Here is an 18,495-nt window from a genome sequence, read left to right as displayed (position 1 = left end):
TCTTTTAATCTTTACTATAATATTGTATATGATATAAATTACTTTTAACTTTTAATCGGGAAAAGACATCATTATAATATAAAATTAAAATTATTCGGAACTACTAGAGCGGGATTCACTTTCTGAGAATTACAAGTCCCCCAAGCCTTTATGTACTACAAGTTTCCATGTACGCACGCACATGTCGAGTATCTAACTTACATGAATATGAGATTGTTAGCTAAGAATACAAATATCACAATTTCTTTAGAGACTATCCCAAACTCAATCGCGAAACTTTGACCTTACAATATTTGGAATTCAAATAAACAGTCAATAACGGTGCAAATATTTTTCAAAGCAGGAACTCAACCGTAACCATAGATTTCTTCAGCTTTCACATTTTACATCATTCAAACAGCCACTTAAAAACACACTAAGTGTTTCTGTACACCTAAAATTCACCAACATACATTTGCTTGATTACTCTATCTTGTGGAGCAGTTTAACCAAAGTTCACAGCTGAGCAGAGTTATTGGCAATGGCACCAGCATCAGTAAGAAGTGGCACCAGCTGACCTCTGTTGTGCTTCTCTGTAACCGCTGAAATGACATAAAATGGATATAGAAGATGAGTAAAAGTTGGGAGAAGCACACACTAGCTAGGCATCCTGCAGAGAAATCAGCTGGCCTTACCATCGCAACCACCGATGTGCTTTCCTCCGATGAACACATTAGGCACTGTGCTTTGGCCCGTCCACTCTTCTAAGGCCGACTGGATTGTATCTCCATCACCTTCATATAGATGAACCCCTCAATATAGCATTTGAAGAACGGTCACAAGCAGCTCAAAGAACTAGTAATTGGGCAATTATACAATATAGTCATCAATATTCAATGGAAGCTGATCCTAGTAACCCGAACATTAAGCAAACAACCATCATTTCAACCAGGTGAATGAAGAACATTCATTTTAGACTTCATGTTTTATCTTTTGAATTGTGAATTGATTCGTCCAGAATCTGTAGTCAACGTTGATTATTTTACTCAAACAATGAAGAAAGTACTGATAAATGATAATGTATTGAGCATGAGATTAGATCAGACTCCTAGCGGCTAGCAACTAGGAGTTTCTAGCCCACATTGTATTTCTTTTAGAATTAAATTGCAAAAGTTACTCTTGTCTCAATATTAGGTGCTAGATTATCTCCTCAAACTACGAATTTTAAAAAATAGTTGCTTAATTGAGCAAACTTTTCAATTAACACTAATGAAAATTTTGACGTGACATGATTCCAAAAACATAATATAAGAATACTGATCTCATATAAGATAAAGTTTAAGGGTATTATTACTTGCAATCAAATCCCTTTTAAAATTTTCACTCTCATCTGTCACAAACCTCCTCGAGACCACGTTGATATTTTAGAAAAAAGTGGGCTTGGGAACAAACTCAACTTCTTCGATTAGGCTACCACCGGGGGTTTGGTTTAGCCGAGGATGGCTCATAATTGTAGTCATAATAGAAGAGAAACCATATAACGGGGAACTCCAATTTTCAAGTTGCAAACTAACCAGCAAACCAAGCAGGCAAGATAGCTTTCATTTTTCAAGTTTAATTTTCAGCTAATTCAAGATAGAGCAAGGTTATGATTTAGTAAAAGAACACTCTAGAACAAACATTTATGGAAAAAATATGTAGCAGAATCTCAGACACAAAGTATACTTACTTTGTTGGTCCAATTCAATGACCTTATAACTAGCTCCAAGCTGTGTGAGCAGTTGCTTGACCCTCGTGCAAAACCCACAATAAGTCTTACTGCAATGTGAAACAAAGAATTACTGAATCATAAAAAGAATAATCTTATTCTTCCCGAACTTCAAGCATTCTTCAATCTTCATTATCGATAACAATTAAGCCATTTTTCTTAGCACCAAGTCCAATTTAGAACGAAACTCAGCTAAGCTCTCCATTAGTTCAGATAATTCCGAGTAAAAAAGTTTACCACTCAACAATTTGTACGGCTAAATCAAACCTAGAGATGAAAAAGCAAATCGTGGGGAGAATCAAACATTTGGGAATTCTGGTAAAACTAGAAAATTGTATTCTCGGGTAGAGATAGGACCTAAAAACAACAACGGGGTGAGAGGAGATTATCTTCTTGGCCTCGTTGAGCGCCATCTCCAGCTCTTCTTTACTCTTTTTGTTGGAGCTGAACCACGATCCCATGATAGCGATTAATCTGATCAAACGTGAGAGGTTGAAGGATTCTTTGGGATGAAGAAGTCAGAAATGGGTGTGATTTTGGGAGTGGAGAAGAACAATGAAGTCCAAAAGAACTAGAAACAGCGCTGAACGAAGAGCTTGAGCGAATCAGGTGCGGTCGGGTCCAGAAATGCAGTTCTACATCCTGGCCCTGTCAAATTTATTTCCACTGGACCAGATTTTTTCTTTTCTTTTCTTGTGGAGTTGCTCCTGATTGGCATTTTATTGTAGATTCTTTTTTTCTTAATTTCGCATTTAAATTTATGAAGCTACATTAACTCTTTTCTTCCTTTTTTTTATTATCTTCTTCATTCTATAAGGAAATAAATTATTTATGTTGAATTAGTTCAGAAAAAAACTATTTTATCATAAAAATGTTTTTATCATTTAGTAATTATAGCCATTTTTTTAGTTGAGAATTATTGCTATTTTCACAGTAATTCATTAAAACATTACTGCTACCGATTCAAACTTTATTTTATTTTCTTTCTGTTTTTATTTTTACTTAAATTTTCATAATGAGATTCACGAACTCATATAACACACCATGAACCTAGTTAAACGAGTTAAGACACTTATCTGTAATAAAAAAAATTGTGAGATTGAATTTCCATCCCGTACTAAAAAAAGTGATAACTTCTAAAATATTAAATGGTAAGAAAATGATAATACATGAATTTGAACACTAGGGGTAAATTTAATTATTTAAAGATATCTTGACACAGTTCAATTGACAACATCTCATTGCTTCAAGTTTCCATCTTAATGCAAGTATTTTGTTGGGTGAATCTTGGATTTCATTTTTAAGTTTAATGCACAATAAATCTGAAGCTCTTATACACGGCCATACAGGAACATAAATTTTGTACCCAAAAATAAAATGGGAACCCAATTGTCTGTAATCTCCTCCCTAAATGATCAACTATATGGGATAATAAACTAAACAGTGAATGAACTTCAAGAAGATGATGCCATTACCAATACATTTGTGTTTTAGTTTCACCTGGATGAAAAAATGGTTTCAAATTCCTTGTACAAGCCTTTGGATTTGGACTTGAAATCAGTTGAAGAACTTATGGAGGAGCTTCTGCTGCTTCTGCTCCTACTTCTCCGTCCCCAAAATCCACTCCATCGTGTACCGCTGCCTGAAGGATCAGTTGAAGTCCCAGGTTGCTCTTTAGTGAAGCTTGCCTTCGCCAGCTTCCGAAGCTGTTTCAACCATGGTTTCTCATTACTCGAGCTCCGACTGCTATACCTGTTCCTATCAGACGAGTTATCTGCGGTTTCGGAGCCTCCGCTGAGGTTCACCGCAAATATACTTTCCAAGTTTTTAATGAATCTCTGTGGGAGAAACAGGAGGAGGAATCCAACAAAAGCTACTTTGAGTCCTGAAATGAATGATTGGCCAGCAAAGTCAAGCTGCTTTGCCTGTTTGTACAAAGCATACCATTCATTGATCAGCTGTGGACAGTAGCCTACAAGGAACAGCACCAGCATCGTTATTCCGAGTTTCGTTTGATCCCCGATCGAGAATTCTCTCTCTAAGAGAACAGCACAAATAATGAAAAGACCGACTTCACATGTGTTGGAGACGATCTCAACCAATTGAACTTTCTTCTTGATAAACGGCTTCTTGAGAACAAGGAAAAAGAGCTGAAATGATGAGATGCATAATAAGGCAACTATAGGAGTTCTGGAAGAGAGTGTTTCCTTGTAGGCACCAGCCATGATTCCAAGACTGACTCGCCTGATAGACTCGAGGAGTGTATAGTATATACGAAGGATGCCGAACAGCTTCTGGATGAATGGTGCTTCTGCATCTTCTGTTTCATCATCCGAGGCGATAATGCGATCGCCATGTTTGTTGGGATTCGCTACTGAAATCTGAGACAGCATATACTTTGGGGGGCCTCTCAGATCTTCATACATTGGCCCAAAAATGATAAGGTAAATTGAGTTTGGCTGGTTTTTCCAAGTCCATTGACTTCTCTTGCCGGGACCTAACGTTACACGAACGAGTTCTTGATACCAGTGAAATTTTTGACCTTCTTGATGAACTTCTTTGTACTGAAGTAGTTTCCCGAACGTGATTCCGATTGACAGAAACAACAGCAAGGCTAGCAAAAGAAGCGACAGAACACCGAGCAGCAAAACTCCAACTATTACTCCTGCAAGAGTTCCTCCTTGAACAACCAAAATAAAGATCAAAACAAGTTAAAATCTTTTAACACCGCACTCTTTCTGTAAGTACATAGAGTAAATACAGCCGCTGACTAAAGCAGAGGAATGTCAAAAGTTACCTCTAAATAGAGCACCCGAGGCCATAGACATAGAGGGCAGTGCAACAAATGTAACGAATATCTCGAATCTAGGGAAGGTAAGCGCTCCGTAACTGCCCTGTGTGTCGTATATTTTCTTTCGACATTTCATAATAAAAAGGAAAAATGCATGGAGGAATATCAAACTGCCAGCAAAAATTCCTAACCAGAACATGCTTCTATAGAAGTCTTTCCACCTGCAAGGAGAAAACCAACACTCATTTGTAAGGAAATTGAGTTTGTGAACAAGAGAGAAACAAAATGTATTTATATATAGAGAAGACATTTCCCAACAATGACAATGATTTTATTATCTATATAAAATCTAAAGACTATTATATTTGAGCACATTCCCATTCATTTTGATTCATACCAAGAAGAATGGAGCATTACTCTGATAACGATAAAGCGAAACAAGAGGAATACTTACAGACTGCAACTTCCTGCTTCAAAAATATTATCAGCTAGGGGTTTGATATTTTGGCTCTGCAAATAAAAAATAATCTGTATATCAAAAAAGTTCGTTTTCCATTGGTGTAGGAGCAGTAGAAGATACGTAATCCCTTATTACCTCGAAAAATGATCTGTATTCCATTGGAGTAAGGGGCAATCCGTATAACTGATCAACCATGGTGAAGTTATTGCCTGGAACCTTGTTTTGAAGAACCTTTGAATCAAGAGTTTTGGCAAGATAAGGATTTGATCCAGTCAAAGGGCTATAGCCACTTAAGTCAGGATGATCACGTTCTCTTTCCCATGGGAGTCTAAAATAAGGGATACTCCATTGCAAACCCCTTGCAAATTCATAGTACTCAACTGGCAGTGATACCGGCAACCATATAGATAGTGCGAAAATTTGAATGTGGCAAGCAATTCTCTGCATGAAAGAGAAGCTTCTTAGTATGTTATATCGAATCAGTCTGTTTTGGGTATGTATAAAGATGTGTATGTTAGTAACTTGAGGAGATGGTACTTCAAAGTGGTCGGTGTTTGGATCAAACATCTATTCGAGACGGTGAAGTGAGAATTTCTAAGAAATTTTTGGTGCTCATGGTCAAAATGAAGTATCTATTTTAAGTTATGGAAAAGAAGAAAGTAATTCGAGAGTGAAACTGGTTCAAAGTTACATACGAAAATATTCCTTGTAGGATTATATGTCAGAGAAGAAGATGATCTCATGAACACTCCTTCTGATTGAAGGCTAGCTGTTGATACAGTGAGTAGTCCTGCTGCAAGGGATGTTGCCGTAAATGAAGCAATTGTAAAGGTCGAAACCACAGACGATATTGTCGGTATAGAATCTGCATATTTTGTTCATAGCACAAATTACATGTAACAGTTGAAGTATATGAATGTAAGGATAAGAAATTTATTAGTATGATGCAGACAAATATCTGAATGCCCTTACAGTGCCTCACTTGAAGAACATTTGATGCTAGATTGCGATTTCCAGCAACATCGACGGTTACATTTTCCGGGACACTGACAGATACGACTTCCTCCTCAGCTTGTACTTCAACAGAGTAAATATTCCTGCCCATCTCGTGGAAGCTGGGTCATAGCAAGAGTTTATAAGAAAAAGAAACACAGACAACCTGGTTTCATGGAAAAGTGAACTATATAAACACACTAACTTGCCTCTGCAAACGACCTCCACGGATCGATACGCAGGAAGAGTTGAAATCAAATATAGGCTTCATGAAATTTACAACGACCCAAAATATTTTTTCTCTTGTCCTCATATAAGTAGTTGTACCGAGCATCACAGTGGGCCTAAGAGAATCTGAAATTTACAGTTTGTATTGAATTCTAAAATTCTGAGACTTGTGAAGTTCATAAGTTTATTTATAAGGAGAATAGAATATTAATTACTGCCATAGTGAAGTTAGAAGTTCTGCTAATAACTTCCTTGACTATAAGTATTATTTACCATAAAGGAAAGTAACTGGTGAAAGTGGTGCAACAGGATTTCCTTGTCTGCTTATAATAGAGTTAGGCTTGAGGCTCACGGTGATTATTGCAATTCCAGAAACATTTGTAACCTGAAAAAGGAACTGAATTTGAATATCAAGAAGCACAAAGAAAATAATGATGACATATTAACATAAGAAAATGGAGACAAAAACATATACTATAGATAAAACACTCACCAAAAAACTGAATCTGCGATTTCCAAGACTCCTTCCGCTTATTGGAAGAAGCGTGCCTTCGCTTACTTCAAGAGAATTCAAAACCTCCACAGATGAGTTAAGAACTGGTTCTGAAAAGTATAAAAACACCTTCAAGTTATCGTGTTTGTTTGTTGCTTGTACCAGTCTGGTTTCACTGTTGAGCTCGAGTAGCCTTTCCGGAACGCGAGTTCTTAGGCTGGCAAGTTCTTTTCTTCTATCTGGCAAGTTCAGAAGTTTGTATTACAATTACAACGGATTACAAGATGGGATATAATGATTGTTCAGGAAGCTTACCAAAATGCACATAAGAAATTGACTTTTCTGTTCTTGTGAAAATATTTCCTGCACTATCAGTACAGAAATTCTTGTCCATCACTAATACGATTCTTCCAAATTGAGTAGTAGATGGCAAGGCCACAGAAAGAGAATATTTGAGGTTGGGCTGAAGAATTTTGAAAGATGATGGTAGAACATGTCCTCCACCATACACCAGTAGCTGCAAAGAATACTTTTATATTAGACTTCTACATTTTTCCTTCTAACAAAAATCTTTCTTGCCAGAAAAAACAGATAATATAATTATAACATTTTTACTTTTAGATTTCTTTGCTTCAACATTCTGAGTTTTGCATAATTCATGAGATGTAATATTAGTTAATGATCCAATATAAGGACGTTAAAGAAAAAGATCAAGACCAAGAAACTGCATGGCGATATCATAAACGATACAAAAACATAAGCAGCCACCTACTCACGTTGCAGGCCTGTGCAGATGAACATCCGAAACCTCCACCACCAGTACAAGGTTCAGAGAAAGAAATATTTACAGAAACATTTAAAGCATTCGTAAATGTTGTCGAGGCCATAATAGATGCTGTGGGGGGAACTGTATCTGCAAAATAGTGAACAGGAAAGAAATTGGCAAATTTCTTGGGAGAATACTAACATTTTTCTTTCAGTTTGCCAATGTAGTGACTGAGGATGCAATATATACAAATTTCAACTTTAGATGTATTAGAATCCATATAAATGAATTAAATTTACCCAACCCATCAGTTTAAACTTTTGGGTTGAGTGGTGGTTTATTCATTCTTAAGATGGTATCAGAGCGGGAGGTCCTGTGTTCGAACCCCTGCGTTGTTGTTCCTCCCCATTTATTATAATTTCCACTTGTTGGGTCTTGATGTAATTTTCCAAGCCCACAAGTGAGGGGGAGTATTAGAATCCATATAAATGAATTAAATTTACCCAACTCATCAGCTTAAGCTTTTGGGTTGAGTGGTGGTTTATTCATTCTTAAGAAGATGGAACATGTTGTTTTGAGACAAAATAGGCAACATTTATGAAGCATAGAGTTACAATAGTTGAAATCTTTATAAAGGGTAAGTCCAGTTTCACTATTGGCAGAAGATTAATTTGAATCACATAGTAGCTAATGGCACATGCTTGTATGAAAAAGAAATTGATAGAATTTACAGTTCTTCCATTGATGCAACTGATTATCTGTGCTGAAACAGAACATTATGGTGACCATTTATATTTCCTTAATGAGATTTTGACCAATTCCTATCTTCTAATGTGAAGCTAAGTGGCTGATTATCCAAGTACTGTAATGACTGTGAAAAATAGTGGGGATTCTTATTTCTTACCAACAGTCCAGTTGTAGCTAGAACAGCCAACTCCCTTAGACAAATTAGTGCAGACCTTGAATTTATGCTCTCCATCCTCCAATTCTGAATAGAAAATCTTCCTGTCATTACAATCTAAAGGGTGGCTGTTATCCAGCTGCAAGAAAGAAGTAGAGATACACACTTAGAGTTTACTATCAATTAAAGAAGTACACTAAAAAGTGAAGATAAACATGAAGAGAACCACATTTGCCAATTTCAACAAATCTAGATCAGAATCTTCTGTTTTGAAGCTCAAATAATCCAGTGACTAATTCTTGGTAAATGGGAGTCAAATTCTGAAATTCCCCTTATTATTCTCAAGCAGCTAGAGTGATTCCATTAAATGGGTCCATCATAACCAAAAACATCAAAAGAACAAAAGGCTTTAACATCCATGATCAAAATCATACCAAATCTTTGAAGGATTATGTAACACTAGAAGAAAAAGAAATAAGTCAAATTTATATTCCACTTAGAGAGAGGGAGCAGATGAAGACAACAAGAAAGCAAAAAAGGCGAGCTGAAAGAACTGAAAGAGTTGAAGGTACCGAGCAACTGATGTTACAGTCCTTGCAACTATCAGTGAGTCCGTTCACTAAAATTTCAAACACAAAAGTGGCCGACTTTGATCGTGAGAAAGCATTAGGGGCCTTCAAGAACTTCACAGTGACCTCTGAACCATGGCAGCGAGCTCCAAACCACAAAAGAGAGAAAACCCAACAAAGACAAACCAGGAGTGCAGCTTTAAGAAGACCCATTTTTCAGAAAAGTACGAAGTTTGCAGTCTGAGACGTGAGGTCAGAAATCAATTGGCACAAGAATGACATTTTGGAGTTGAGTTAAGAGGTTGAGCTTTCAGAGCAGATAATGCTGTGGAAGAAATGTTGGTGAAAATGAAAATGGAACTGAAAATGGAGCTTAGGAAAGGAAATGGAGAGAGTTAACAAGGAAACAGTAAATGGTCTTACAAAAACTGACAGAGATATTGAAGAGGCTAATTTAGTGGTTCATGAAGGCTCGGTTAAAGAGATAGTGAACAAGACTGCCAAGTGACATGCAGCCTACAAGATAAGTATTTAGAGAGAGAGAGAGAGAGAGAGAGAGAGAGAGGGAGAGAGTTTTTTAAATGAAAAATGGACAAAAACCAAGACAGTGAAAGAAGCACCATCGTTTTTTAGCCTAAATAGTCGTTCAGGGGGCTCTATACTACCGGGTCATGCTGTTGCTGGGGTCACCCTGTTTCCTTTTCTCGATCAAATATCTTCACAGAAGTAATTCGAAAGAATAAAAAGATTATTAAACAAAAAGTTTCTTTTTTTAGATTATAAATTTTAGTTAATCAATAGACATATACTTGCGGATCTTTTGCCCCATGGGAAAGAGCCGAAAGAAAGCAATAGTTAAATACCCATGTTTCAGTTTCAGCGCGATGAGTGTTGTTGGACATAGCAAATTCCAAAGTCTTGTTTGATTTCAAAGTTTTTTACTATTTTCATAGAACGGAGGGAGTCCACGGAAGATCCTACAGAAGAAGTCAGTCAAGTAGCTGGAACTTTTTGTTGGGTTTTAAGAACCGAAAGAAGCCATGATATGGAGCTGTTTGAATTTTGAAAGGATCGTTAGAGCTTGTCTTCTGAATTCTGAGTTCCCATTTTGAATAAAACGGCAAATTTGGGGTGTCTGGCCCATTTGCAACTGCGAGCAGCGACATGACTCCGCCATTAATTGCAAAATAGGAACGCATTCAATTAGCAGAGAGAGAGATTTCGAAGTTGGGTCTGCTGAGCTCCTCCTTGTTTTTGGGCCCATTTTCAGGTGCGTGAAAAAACCCTTGTCTTCTTGATGAATAATCTTGCAATATAGTTGGCAATTGGCATTGTTTGTCCTGCCTTGGAAACGAACGGACAACCTCTGCTTCATTATCTCCTCAATCTCTCTCGAAGCAGAGCCTCTGATTCATTATCTTCTTGCTCTCTATTAGTTTGGCTGGGGCTGGCCTTTGGATAAAGACCTTGAAAATGGAAGCACAGCCTCATGTGTCAATGTTGGAAGAGAAATGTGGGAATATTGACATCAGGCCAAGGGAAGGCGACAAAGAAGATAAGAAAAAGTTGACATTGGAAGTAGACGAGATGTGGGTATGAGAAATTTGAGGGAGCGTGTTGGAAAAAATCTGACTTTTTTCTTATAAAAGATATGCTTGTTTACAAGATAGAAGAGAGAAGAAAATCAACCGAGACTGCAAAGAATATAGAATAAACCAAGGATTACAGGAGTTCAATATTGTTTTTAAGTATGACATCTGCCCCCTTGGTCCTTGTTGAGTTAAAATTTGCCATCAATGAATTTTTAATACTCTCATAGTACCTATTTCCTCTTACTCGATATGCGAAGCGAACGTGGTATAAAGGGACCAAATTCAGAATGAGTATGAAAAACATTAATGCCATCAATGCGAGAAAATGTGGATTGTACCATATAAATGTCAGGATATTTGGTCAATGAAGTAGGAAGACAGTGTCACAAGGGAAGGGGGGGAATACCATCTTGGGGTCATGAATTAACTTCAAAATGCTATAGTAGTATCAGAAAATTAATGGCATTGATGATCTGAGGTGCTGGTTGTTGAACCAAAAGAGGTAGTTTGCATCAGTGTTATTGAGGTGCACTCGAGCGCTTGCCTCAGGCGAGAGGCGAGTCGATTTCGCCCAGGTGCACCTTGCAAGGTGCCCAGGCGAGCGCCTTCAATTGGACGCTCGTCTCAGTGCGCCTCGACACGCCTTTGTGCGCCTCTCGCCTGAGGCCAGGCAATCGCGTCGTTGAAGCAAGGCGATCTGCCTTGTTTTATTTATTTATTTTAATCTTTAATATGTGTGTGTTTTTTTACAAGAACCTTTCTCCCTTGCAAAATACCTCAGTCCACAAACCCTAACCATTCTCTCTGCCTCTCGACATTCACCTTCACCACCCTCAATCTCCGGCCATCGCTTGCTCTCGTCTTCGACCATCACCATCGCCGTCGTCGCTCCCGTCTCCTACCATCGCCGTTGCTGCTCCCGTCTCCGACTAAACTTATTGAATTTGGTTGTTTTATGTATCTTGTTGACATTTACTATGACACTATTTTGGTTTTGATTTTTTAAACTATGTTTACTATATAAATTTATGCACTATATATATAATTTTTATTTATTTATTAAGGTGTGCTTTGCTTCACTTGGACGTCGCCTTTGTATTGCCTCTCGCCTCAAGGCGATCAAAGGGCTTGTCGTCTTGAGGTGTGCCTTGTGCCTCGAAAACACTGGTTTGCATACTCTATGCGGTAAAGGTGTTCAGATTGAACCGTGGCTATATTAGGAAAGGGGAAACGAAGTCCAGATCATTTACTTTCATATTAGCTTGTTATCAATGTCTTGTTGCTTCTCGCCTTCTCCGGTGCTCGTTGAGGCTACAAAGTTATCGACGAGGAAAGAAGGTGAAGTTCAATGAGATTGAGCTGTACTTGCCTTGCCTTTGCCTTGTCAACACTTTCTTTAACTTGGCTTCCATGTTCTGATTATGTCTTATTTTCATTATGCTTTTAGTGCACAATAATCATAGACAACTCTGGATTGAATTTCCAGTATGAAGGCTTAAAAAAACCACCTTGTCGTTCGAGGTGTTGAGGAAGTTGACCAAAAATGGTGATGAATTCTTTTGGTGAAAACTATCATTCAAAGCAATGTTAAAAATTTTACTTTTTAATAGGAAGCTTCTTCTGCCTTCTTCCTCAGACTGTGATGCCCTGGTACAAGTTAATACATAATAATCTTCTGGACGCTACTGGCTTCAAATCTTATGTCTCATTGAACTCTGGATTTGTTTTGACTGGAAGCATAGTAATGTGCAACTAAAATTTGATTCTGAAGGAAAAACAAAAGGAGAAAAAAAAAACAAAAACAGAAATTCTAATGCAGCTTTTGCTTCATGAGTTCAGGGCACAAGCCTTGGAAGCAGAGGTTTGATATCATCCGTGGAATAGGCGACGTCCTACCATGCCTTCATGGAAGTCGTATTTTCTCCTTGATGAACACCTCACTCCAAAGATTGCTGATACTCAGCTCACAATAGATCTCATTTTTGGTTTTAGTTGCAATTTATTTTGGGTCTTGAAACTGCAGTGAAATAGGATGTCTGATACTCGGCCAGACTTCTATTGCACTCATTTTTGGAATATGGTATGTGGGTAGACTGATGAGTATGCTTTTGCAAGACCAGAGCAGAATGGAAGAAGATTTGCACCAAATTCTTTTCCATTTCTGGTCTCTGTAAACTAAAAACGCTTGCTTGCAATGAAGATTATGAAAGTGGAAGTGTGCCATACTCTTCCAACCCAGTACCCAAAACAAGAAGATTGTTAATAATGATTAAAAAGAAAATCTTAGCTTGTAAGAGAACTTGTCTGAAAAACTAAAGTGAAAAAAAGTTGAAATGGAACATGAAAAGAAGTAGAAGAAGAAGATGGTAAAGTAATTCTGAATATAAAGGAGTACTTCAGTTTTAAAATGAAACTAATTTGAATATTGAATGTAAAGTGTTAATTTCCCTCTACTTTCTCCTTTTTACTTTTCAAAAGGCGTCATCATATCCTCGATGTTATTGTCTATTCTATTGGTAATGAATAAGCTCAGAAAGCTTTGGGGTTTCAGATGAGAGCTCTATAAACACATTTACAATTCAAAGGGAAAACAAACAATGAGAACTTGGAGTGACCCAAAAGAAAACACCTCTGTATCTTTGCCTTACATGGAGTCCGAGTCCATCTTGAGTTGAAAAACACACTTAGTCGCTGAAGATGGCTTACCCTTAGAAGGAACCAATGCCACGGAATCAACTTTCCAGTATTCACCAATATTCTTGTCATTTCTGTAAACCCATTTCTCCTCTTCTCTTCCATGTTCAATCCCACCTCCATCAGAGTTCGACACAGAAACTTTTCTCCAGTTGCACCACATTCTCAGCATAATATACAGCATTATCAGGCATATAACCATGGAGGTAAACACAATAGCCACAATAATGCCTGTCACTTCAGCCTTGGACAATCTACTCGTTTCTTTTCCAGCTGACTCTGTACATGATAACAATGGTGGGCCACAGAGTCTATCATTTCCCTTGAAGGAGCTCAATGGAAAACCTGAAAATATTGAAGGAATTGGACCTTGAAGTTGATTATCTGACAGGTTCAGGATATGTATGCTTGTTAGTTTTTCTAGTGAAGAAGGGATTTCCCCCATGAGCTTATTTGAAGAGAGGTCCAGTCTCTCCAGCTTCAATAGATTTCCAATGGATGACGGGATTTCACCGGATAAACGGTTTTCACTTAAATCCAGTGCTACTTGTAATTCACTCAGGCCTCCAAGTTCTTGGGGAATATTACCTGTCAAGAAGTTTTCCGACAGTCTCAGCTCATACAGTTTGCTGCACTTCTGGATTGTTGGTGGGATGGAGCCTGAAAGGTTGTTTCTTTGGAGGTTAAGTACATAGAGGGAGTTGAGATTTCCAATCTCCAGTGGGATTATTCCTGATAAGTTGTTGCTGTGGAGAGAGAGCTTAAGTAGTTTGGAACTGCTTCCAATTTCTGCAGGTATTTCTCCATAGAAGTTATTGGATGAGAAATCTAGCTCACCAAGTGCTTGTAAGTTTCCCATCAGTGGAGTGATAGTTCCTGTCAATCTGTTGTTATTTAGCAAAAAGTGCTCAAGCTTTCTACAGTTGAATAGTTGAGGTGGCACTTCTCCTGTGAGATTGTTGTGTGATAGATCGAGAAAGTTTAGCTCTTCCAATTGGCCAAATTCGGAAGGAATATAACCGGTGAGTCTATTGTGTGCGAGGCGGAGGCGCCTCAAGTTTCTGGAGTTGGACAATCTGGAAGGAATAGGACCTGAAAAGCTGTTGTTTGTCAAATCCAATGCAGTTAAAGAATCTGAGCCAGTTAGAGGAAAGACGGTTCCATTAAACCTGTTGTGGGAGAAGTTTATTATCTTTAGGCTTTTGAGAATGGTGAATGATGCAGGGAGAGGGCCTTCAAAAGAGTTGTTATAAAGAGTGATGGTGCTCAATTCTGAAAGGAGCCCCAAAGAGGAAGGCAAAGATCCTGAGAGATTGTTATCAGCCAAAGCCAACAACTTGAGGCTTTTGCAGTAGCCCAAACTTGATGGGATGGGACCCCACAAGAAGTTCTGCCTTAGGTGAAGCACAACCAAGTCCTTTAGGTTTCCAATATTATCAGGAATGGACCCTATAAAATGATTACCGAAGAAATCGATCTCTGTCAAGCTCGTGCAGTTTGTAAGCTCGTCCAGTATTCTTCCCGACATCTGGTTATCATAGAGGTAAATGACACTCAACTTCTGTAACTTCCCTATCTCCTTTGGAAGAGTTCCTGTAAGTTTGTTTGCAAACAGATACAGGCCCTCCAAGTTGCTCATGTTTCCAATTTCAGGAGGTATAGATCCAGTGAAGCTGTTGTTGTTGAGCACAAGATCTGTTAGATTCTTAAGCTCGTCCAAAGCGGATGGGAGATCTCCTTTGAATCCGTTATCAGAAAGATCCAACTGTTGTAGTGAGGAACAGTTGAGCAACTCCAGTGGGAAGTTGCCAGAGAGCTTGTTTCTGGCTAGAAATATTTGTTGAAGATTTGAACTTTTGAAGCAGAAACTGTTTGGCATGTTTCCTGTAAAAGCATTATCTGATAAGACCAGAGTTTGAAGATTATTCAGCCGAGTATTCAGTAGGCTTATGGTTCCAGAGAGGTTGTTTCTTGACAAGTCTACCTCCTCGAGGAGAACCAACTGGTTCATCTCAGAAGGGACTTCTCCATTCAACCTATTTCCAAGCAAGTTCAAGTACACCAAATTGGAAAGACCACCTAATGCAACAGGAATTGATCCAGAAAGGCTATTGTTGGCCAAGTTCAAAACTTTCAACGACCTTAATGAGCCTAGTGAATCGGGAATGTTGCCATCAAGCATATTATTCGAAGCCACCAAGTTCTGAAGCTCTTCGTTCCCGCGAATGCTATCAGGAATAGAACCAGTGAGCCTGTTCTGCTGCAAATCAAGAGATATCAAATTCTTCAAGTTACCAATCTCAACCGGAATACTTCCATTGAAATCACAGTAGCCGAGGCCCAAAATGTGCAAATTAGTCAAGTTTCCAATAAATGGCGTGATATCACCTGACAACATGTTGTTACCTATTCTGAGAACTTGCAAGTTCTTCAAAAGGCCGATATTAGCAGGTATTTTACCAGACAGATTATTTGAATGCAAGAGTAGTATCTTTAGATTGTAGAACTGGCCAAACTCAGAAGGAATGGAACCACAGAGGGAGTTTGAAGACAGATCTAACATTTCAAGTGAAGTGACATGCCATAGCTCACTCCACATGGAACCTGATAATCCTGACCCAGAAAGGTTCAAACTAACAATATAGGACTCGTCATCCGAACACGTGATGCCATGCCAGCTACATACATGAGCTCTTGGAGACCAGTTTTGAAGCATTCCAACAGGATCAACCAGTTCTGATTTAATTTTCAGAAGCCAGTCAGAAGCTGTTGAATCCTGTCCCCTAGCCACGGCAAGGAGAATGCTAAGACTGGAGAAAAAGAGAAGGAACTGCAGCACGTGAATGTAAGCCATGAAAAAACGAGCATTCCAGCTCTAGTACCTTGTTATGAGTATATAAAGAAGGCAAGAAAAATGGAAGATAGAGGATGATGATGAGTTGGAGAGAATATAGAATCTGTGGCCTTTTGCTCTTATTGGGAGTTGCAGTTTAAATAGTGCTGCCAAGTTTGGCTGCTTAATCAGCTTAAGAAAGTCCAGAAATAAGAAGTTTGAAAAAGTAAATGCACTTTTAACCACCACCTTTCTTTATAGCTAATTGCCTTTTTCACAACCTTTCCTAGTTCTTCTAAAACTTTGTCAGTTTTTACTCTTGTTTCTTGTTTTCCTTAAAGGAAGTTCCTGAAAACATAGTCGCTTGGTTGGATGGGAAACTATATAGAGATAAGATATCATGATGGGAATAGCTGAAAGCTATGGAAAAAGTAAGAAGGCAGACCCACTTGTGCTTGATGTAAAACACAGGCATGGGCTTTCCTTTAGGACCTTTTGAGCTTTGGGTTGTTCTTTTCTTCAACTCTCTTTGTATTATCCTATTCAGACTTTTTAAAGGAATGTTACAATAGTTGGCTTTTAACTAAAATATCTCTCTGGTTCATCAATACCAATTTGTCCATTTTTCTAAGAGAGATGGATAATGGAGGGCTAAAGGATAAAAAACACATTTCATCATTATAATTTCATAAATGAATTAGTAATTTTAGTCCTTGAATTTTAATTTTAGTACGTAACAATTTAGTTCCAACTATAACAAATCTTGCCAATGTGAACCATCAATTTTTAACATATAATGATTTAGCACATGTAATTTAAAAATATAGTTGGTGCCTTGACAATTTATCGATCAGAAAGATTGTATACTTTTTAACAATATTTATTTAAATTGTTATAGACTTCAAACTAGATAGACCAAATCAATATATACTAAAGTTCAAAAATTAACTTGTTAAAAATTATAAACTAACATAGAAAAAATCATTACATATGAAAGTCTAGGGACTAAATCGTTACTTCTATAAAAGTACAAGGACCTAAACATGCTTCTTGTCGTATTGCAAAGCTATCTCCATAGTGTATAATTCAGTGGAGAGAGAAAGAGAGAGAGCGTTAGGACTAAATCATTGCATATGAAAGTCTAAGAATTAAATCGTTACTTCTATAAAAGTATGGGGACCCAAACATGCTTCTTGTCGTGTTGCAAAGTTATCTTCATAGTGTATAATTCAGTGGAGAGAGAAAGAGAGAGAGCATTGGACGCACTTCTCTAATTTCTATATTGTGTAATCCTGAGTTTGAAGTCTAAATATCAATATCTTTTTCCTGTCAACCAAAACTACCTAATACCAAAATAAAATACAGGTAGAAAACAGAGAAGCAAAACTACTACTGTTTTTACATTAGGGGCAAGCTTCAATAGTCCTGGCCTGTTCAAACCCACAACACAGAGCCAGAGACACCATGTGAGGTTGGTGGGAGTGAGCAATATAAAACAATATTAGGGAGGGAGGGAGAGAGAGAGTTTCCTCAGAAAAAAATTATTCCTTTGGAAATGAAGCCAATCGGAAGAGGACAAGATATTACCCTCCATAATGGGGATTATCCTCTCTGATAGGCAATTCAGAAATGTATTTGTTGAACCATCACTATAAAACTTTTATTGTTTCTTTTCTTACATTGCTTAGTTTCCAAAGTTTTGAGAAGTGAGGAAGAAACATTAGTCAAAATGAGTTATGTGTTTATAAGTCACTATCAGAAATCCCAGACAAGGAAACACAAGTTTTTGCTCACCTGGACCATTTGTTGCCCATATGCTCATTACCTACCTTTTGCCTTTTCTCAAGGATCAAACTCATCCTCAAGTGCTGCGCACGAACAAACTTAGTCAGATACAACTTCCAACCTTCAACATCTAAATCTTCTAATATATCTTCATACTTATGCAACTCTACCAAGTTCAAGTTCAAGTACAAGTTCCCATTAATATTGGGATTGTAGATTTCAATTTGTACAAGTAAATAGAAATGGGTATTCATTTTTCTAATATGTGCAGGTGGAGAACACCTGGTGATTCGTCACAAACCCATTGACATTCCCTTGCATTCAAAAGTCAAATAATGACATGAACATTTACATGGAGGAAAGGACAAAGTTTATCTTCAAAAAAATGATTGCCACACCATCTCCTCATTCAATGTACTATTCTTCAACTAATCTGAAAGGGAGCGCCACCAAGCAATAGCTATTTCAAAGTCAAGTAGGTATAGATTGAACCAAAAAATGGTATGAATTTTTCAATACATACAAGTATAAGAACGAAAAGTGAGTTCTGTCAAGGAAGAAAAAAGTTCCTTTACCTAAAATATATCAAGTAGTGTAGATAAAGGGCCATAATTGATGAGCATACAGCCAAAGAAGAAGGTGC

The 18,495-nt window shown here is 37.8% G+C and overlaps 3 protein-coding genes and 1 long non-coding RNA gene across 7 annotated transcripts; 1 reads left to right on the top strand and 3 right to left on the bottom strand.

Moving 5' to 3' along the window:
- Nucleotides 1-221: 221 nt before the first annotated feature.
- Nucleotides 222-2,402, bottom strand: GRXC1 (Thioredoxin superfamily protein). Its single transcript, XM_022281546.2, has 4 exons — nucleotides 2,105-2,402; nucleotides 1,709-1,797; nucleotides 675-773; nucleotides 222-581 (listed from the first exon to the last, which is right to left on the bottom strand). The coding sequence occupies exons 1-4, from the start codon at nucleotides 2,206-2,208 to the stop codon at nucleotides 496-498; spliced, it is 378 nt and encodes a 125-aa protein (XP_022137238.1). The 5' UTR covers nucleotides 2,209-2,402; the 3' UTR covers nucleotides 222-495.
- A 616-nt stretch (nucleotides 2,403-3,018) lies between these two features.
- LOC111009045 (uncharacterized) lies at nucleotides 3,019-9,865 on the bottom strand. 4 transcript variants are annotated; one of them, XM_088121592.1, is made up of 13 exons: nucleotides 9,812-9,865; nucleotides 8,383-8,518; nucleotides 7,489-7,625; nucleotides 7,028-7,229; nucleotides 6,713-6,951; nucleotides 6,493-6,604; nucleotides 6,201-6,345; nucleotides 5,971-6,113; nucleotides 5,694-5,863; nucleotides 5,134-5,439; nucleotides 4,993-5,048; nucleotides 4,545-4,759; nucleotides 3,019-4,427 (listed from the first exon to the last, which is right to left on the bottom strand). In XM_088121592.1, exons 1-13 carry the CDS (start codon nucleotides 9,848-9,850, stop codon nucleotides 3,244-3,246), a joined length of 3,084 nt encoding a protein of 1,027 aa, XP_087977718.1. In that variant the 5' UTR covers nucleotides 9,851-9,865; the 3' UTR covers nucleotides 3,019-3,243. The 4 variants fall into 4 exon arrangements, with proteins under 4 accessions (XP_087977718.1, XP_022137651.2, XP_022137652.1 ...); XM_022281959.2 differs by lacking the exon at nucleotides 9,812-9,865 and adding an exon at nucleotides 8,952-9,385; XM_022281960.2 differs by lacking the exons at nucleotides 8,383-8,518; nucleotides 9,812-9,865 and having other exon boundaries at nucleotides 7,485-7,625.
- LOC148212572 (uncharacterized) lies at nucleotides 9,673-12,147 on the top strand. The gene is made up of 2 exons (XR_015789704.1): nucleotides 9,673-10,218; nucleotides 11,605-12,147. It is a non-coding gene; the product is annotated as an uncharacterized LOC148212572 (long non-coding RNA).
- A 757-nt stretch (nucleotides 12,148-12,904) lies between these two features.
- LOC111008642 (uncharacterized) lies at nucleotides 12,905-16,173 on the bottom strand. The gene has a single exon (XM_022281388.2). It carries the CDS (start codon nucleotides 16,086-16,088, stop codon nucleotides 13,185-13,187), a length of 2,904 nt encoding a protein of 967 aa, XP_022137080.1. The 5' UTR covers nucleotides 16,089-16,173; the 3' UTR covers nucleotides 12,905-13,184.
- Between the last annotated feature and the right edge of the window lie 2,322 nt (nucleotides 16,174-18,495).

This window comes from Momordica charantia (genome assembly GCF_013281855.1).
Source record: "Momordica charantia cultivar OHB3-1 chromosome 3 unlocalized genomic scaffold, Mcharantia_2.0 BLBB01000003.1, whole genome shotgun sequence".
Classification (NCBI taxonomy): domain Eukaryota; kingdom Viridiplantae; phylum Streptophyta; class Magnoliopsida; order Cucurbitales; family Cucurbitaceae; genus Momordica; species Momordica charantia.
The sequence above is the reverse complement of the archived record's forward strand: the minus strand, read 5'-3'. Positions and strand labels throughout refer to the sequence as shown.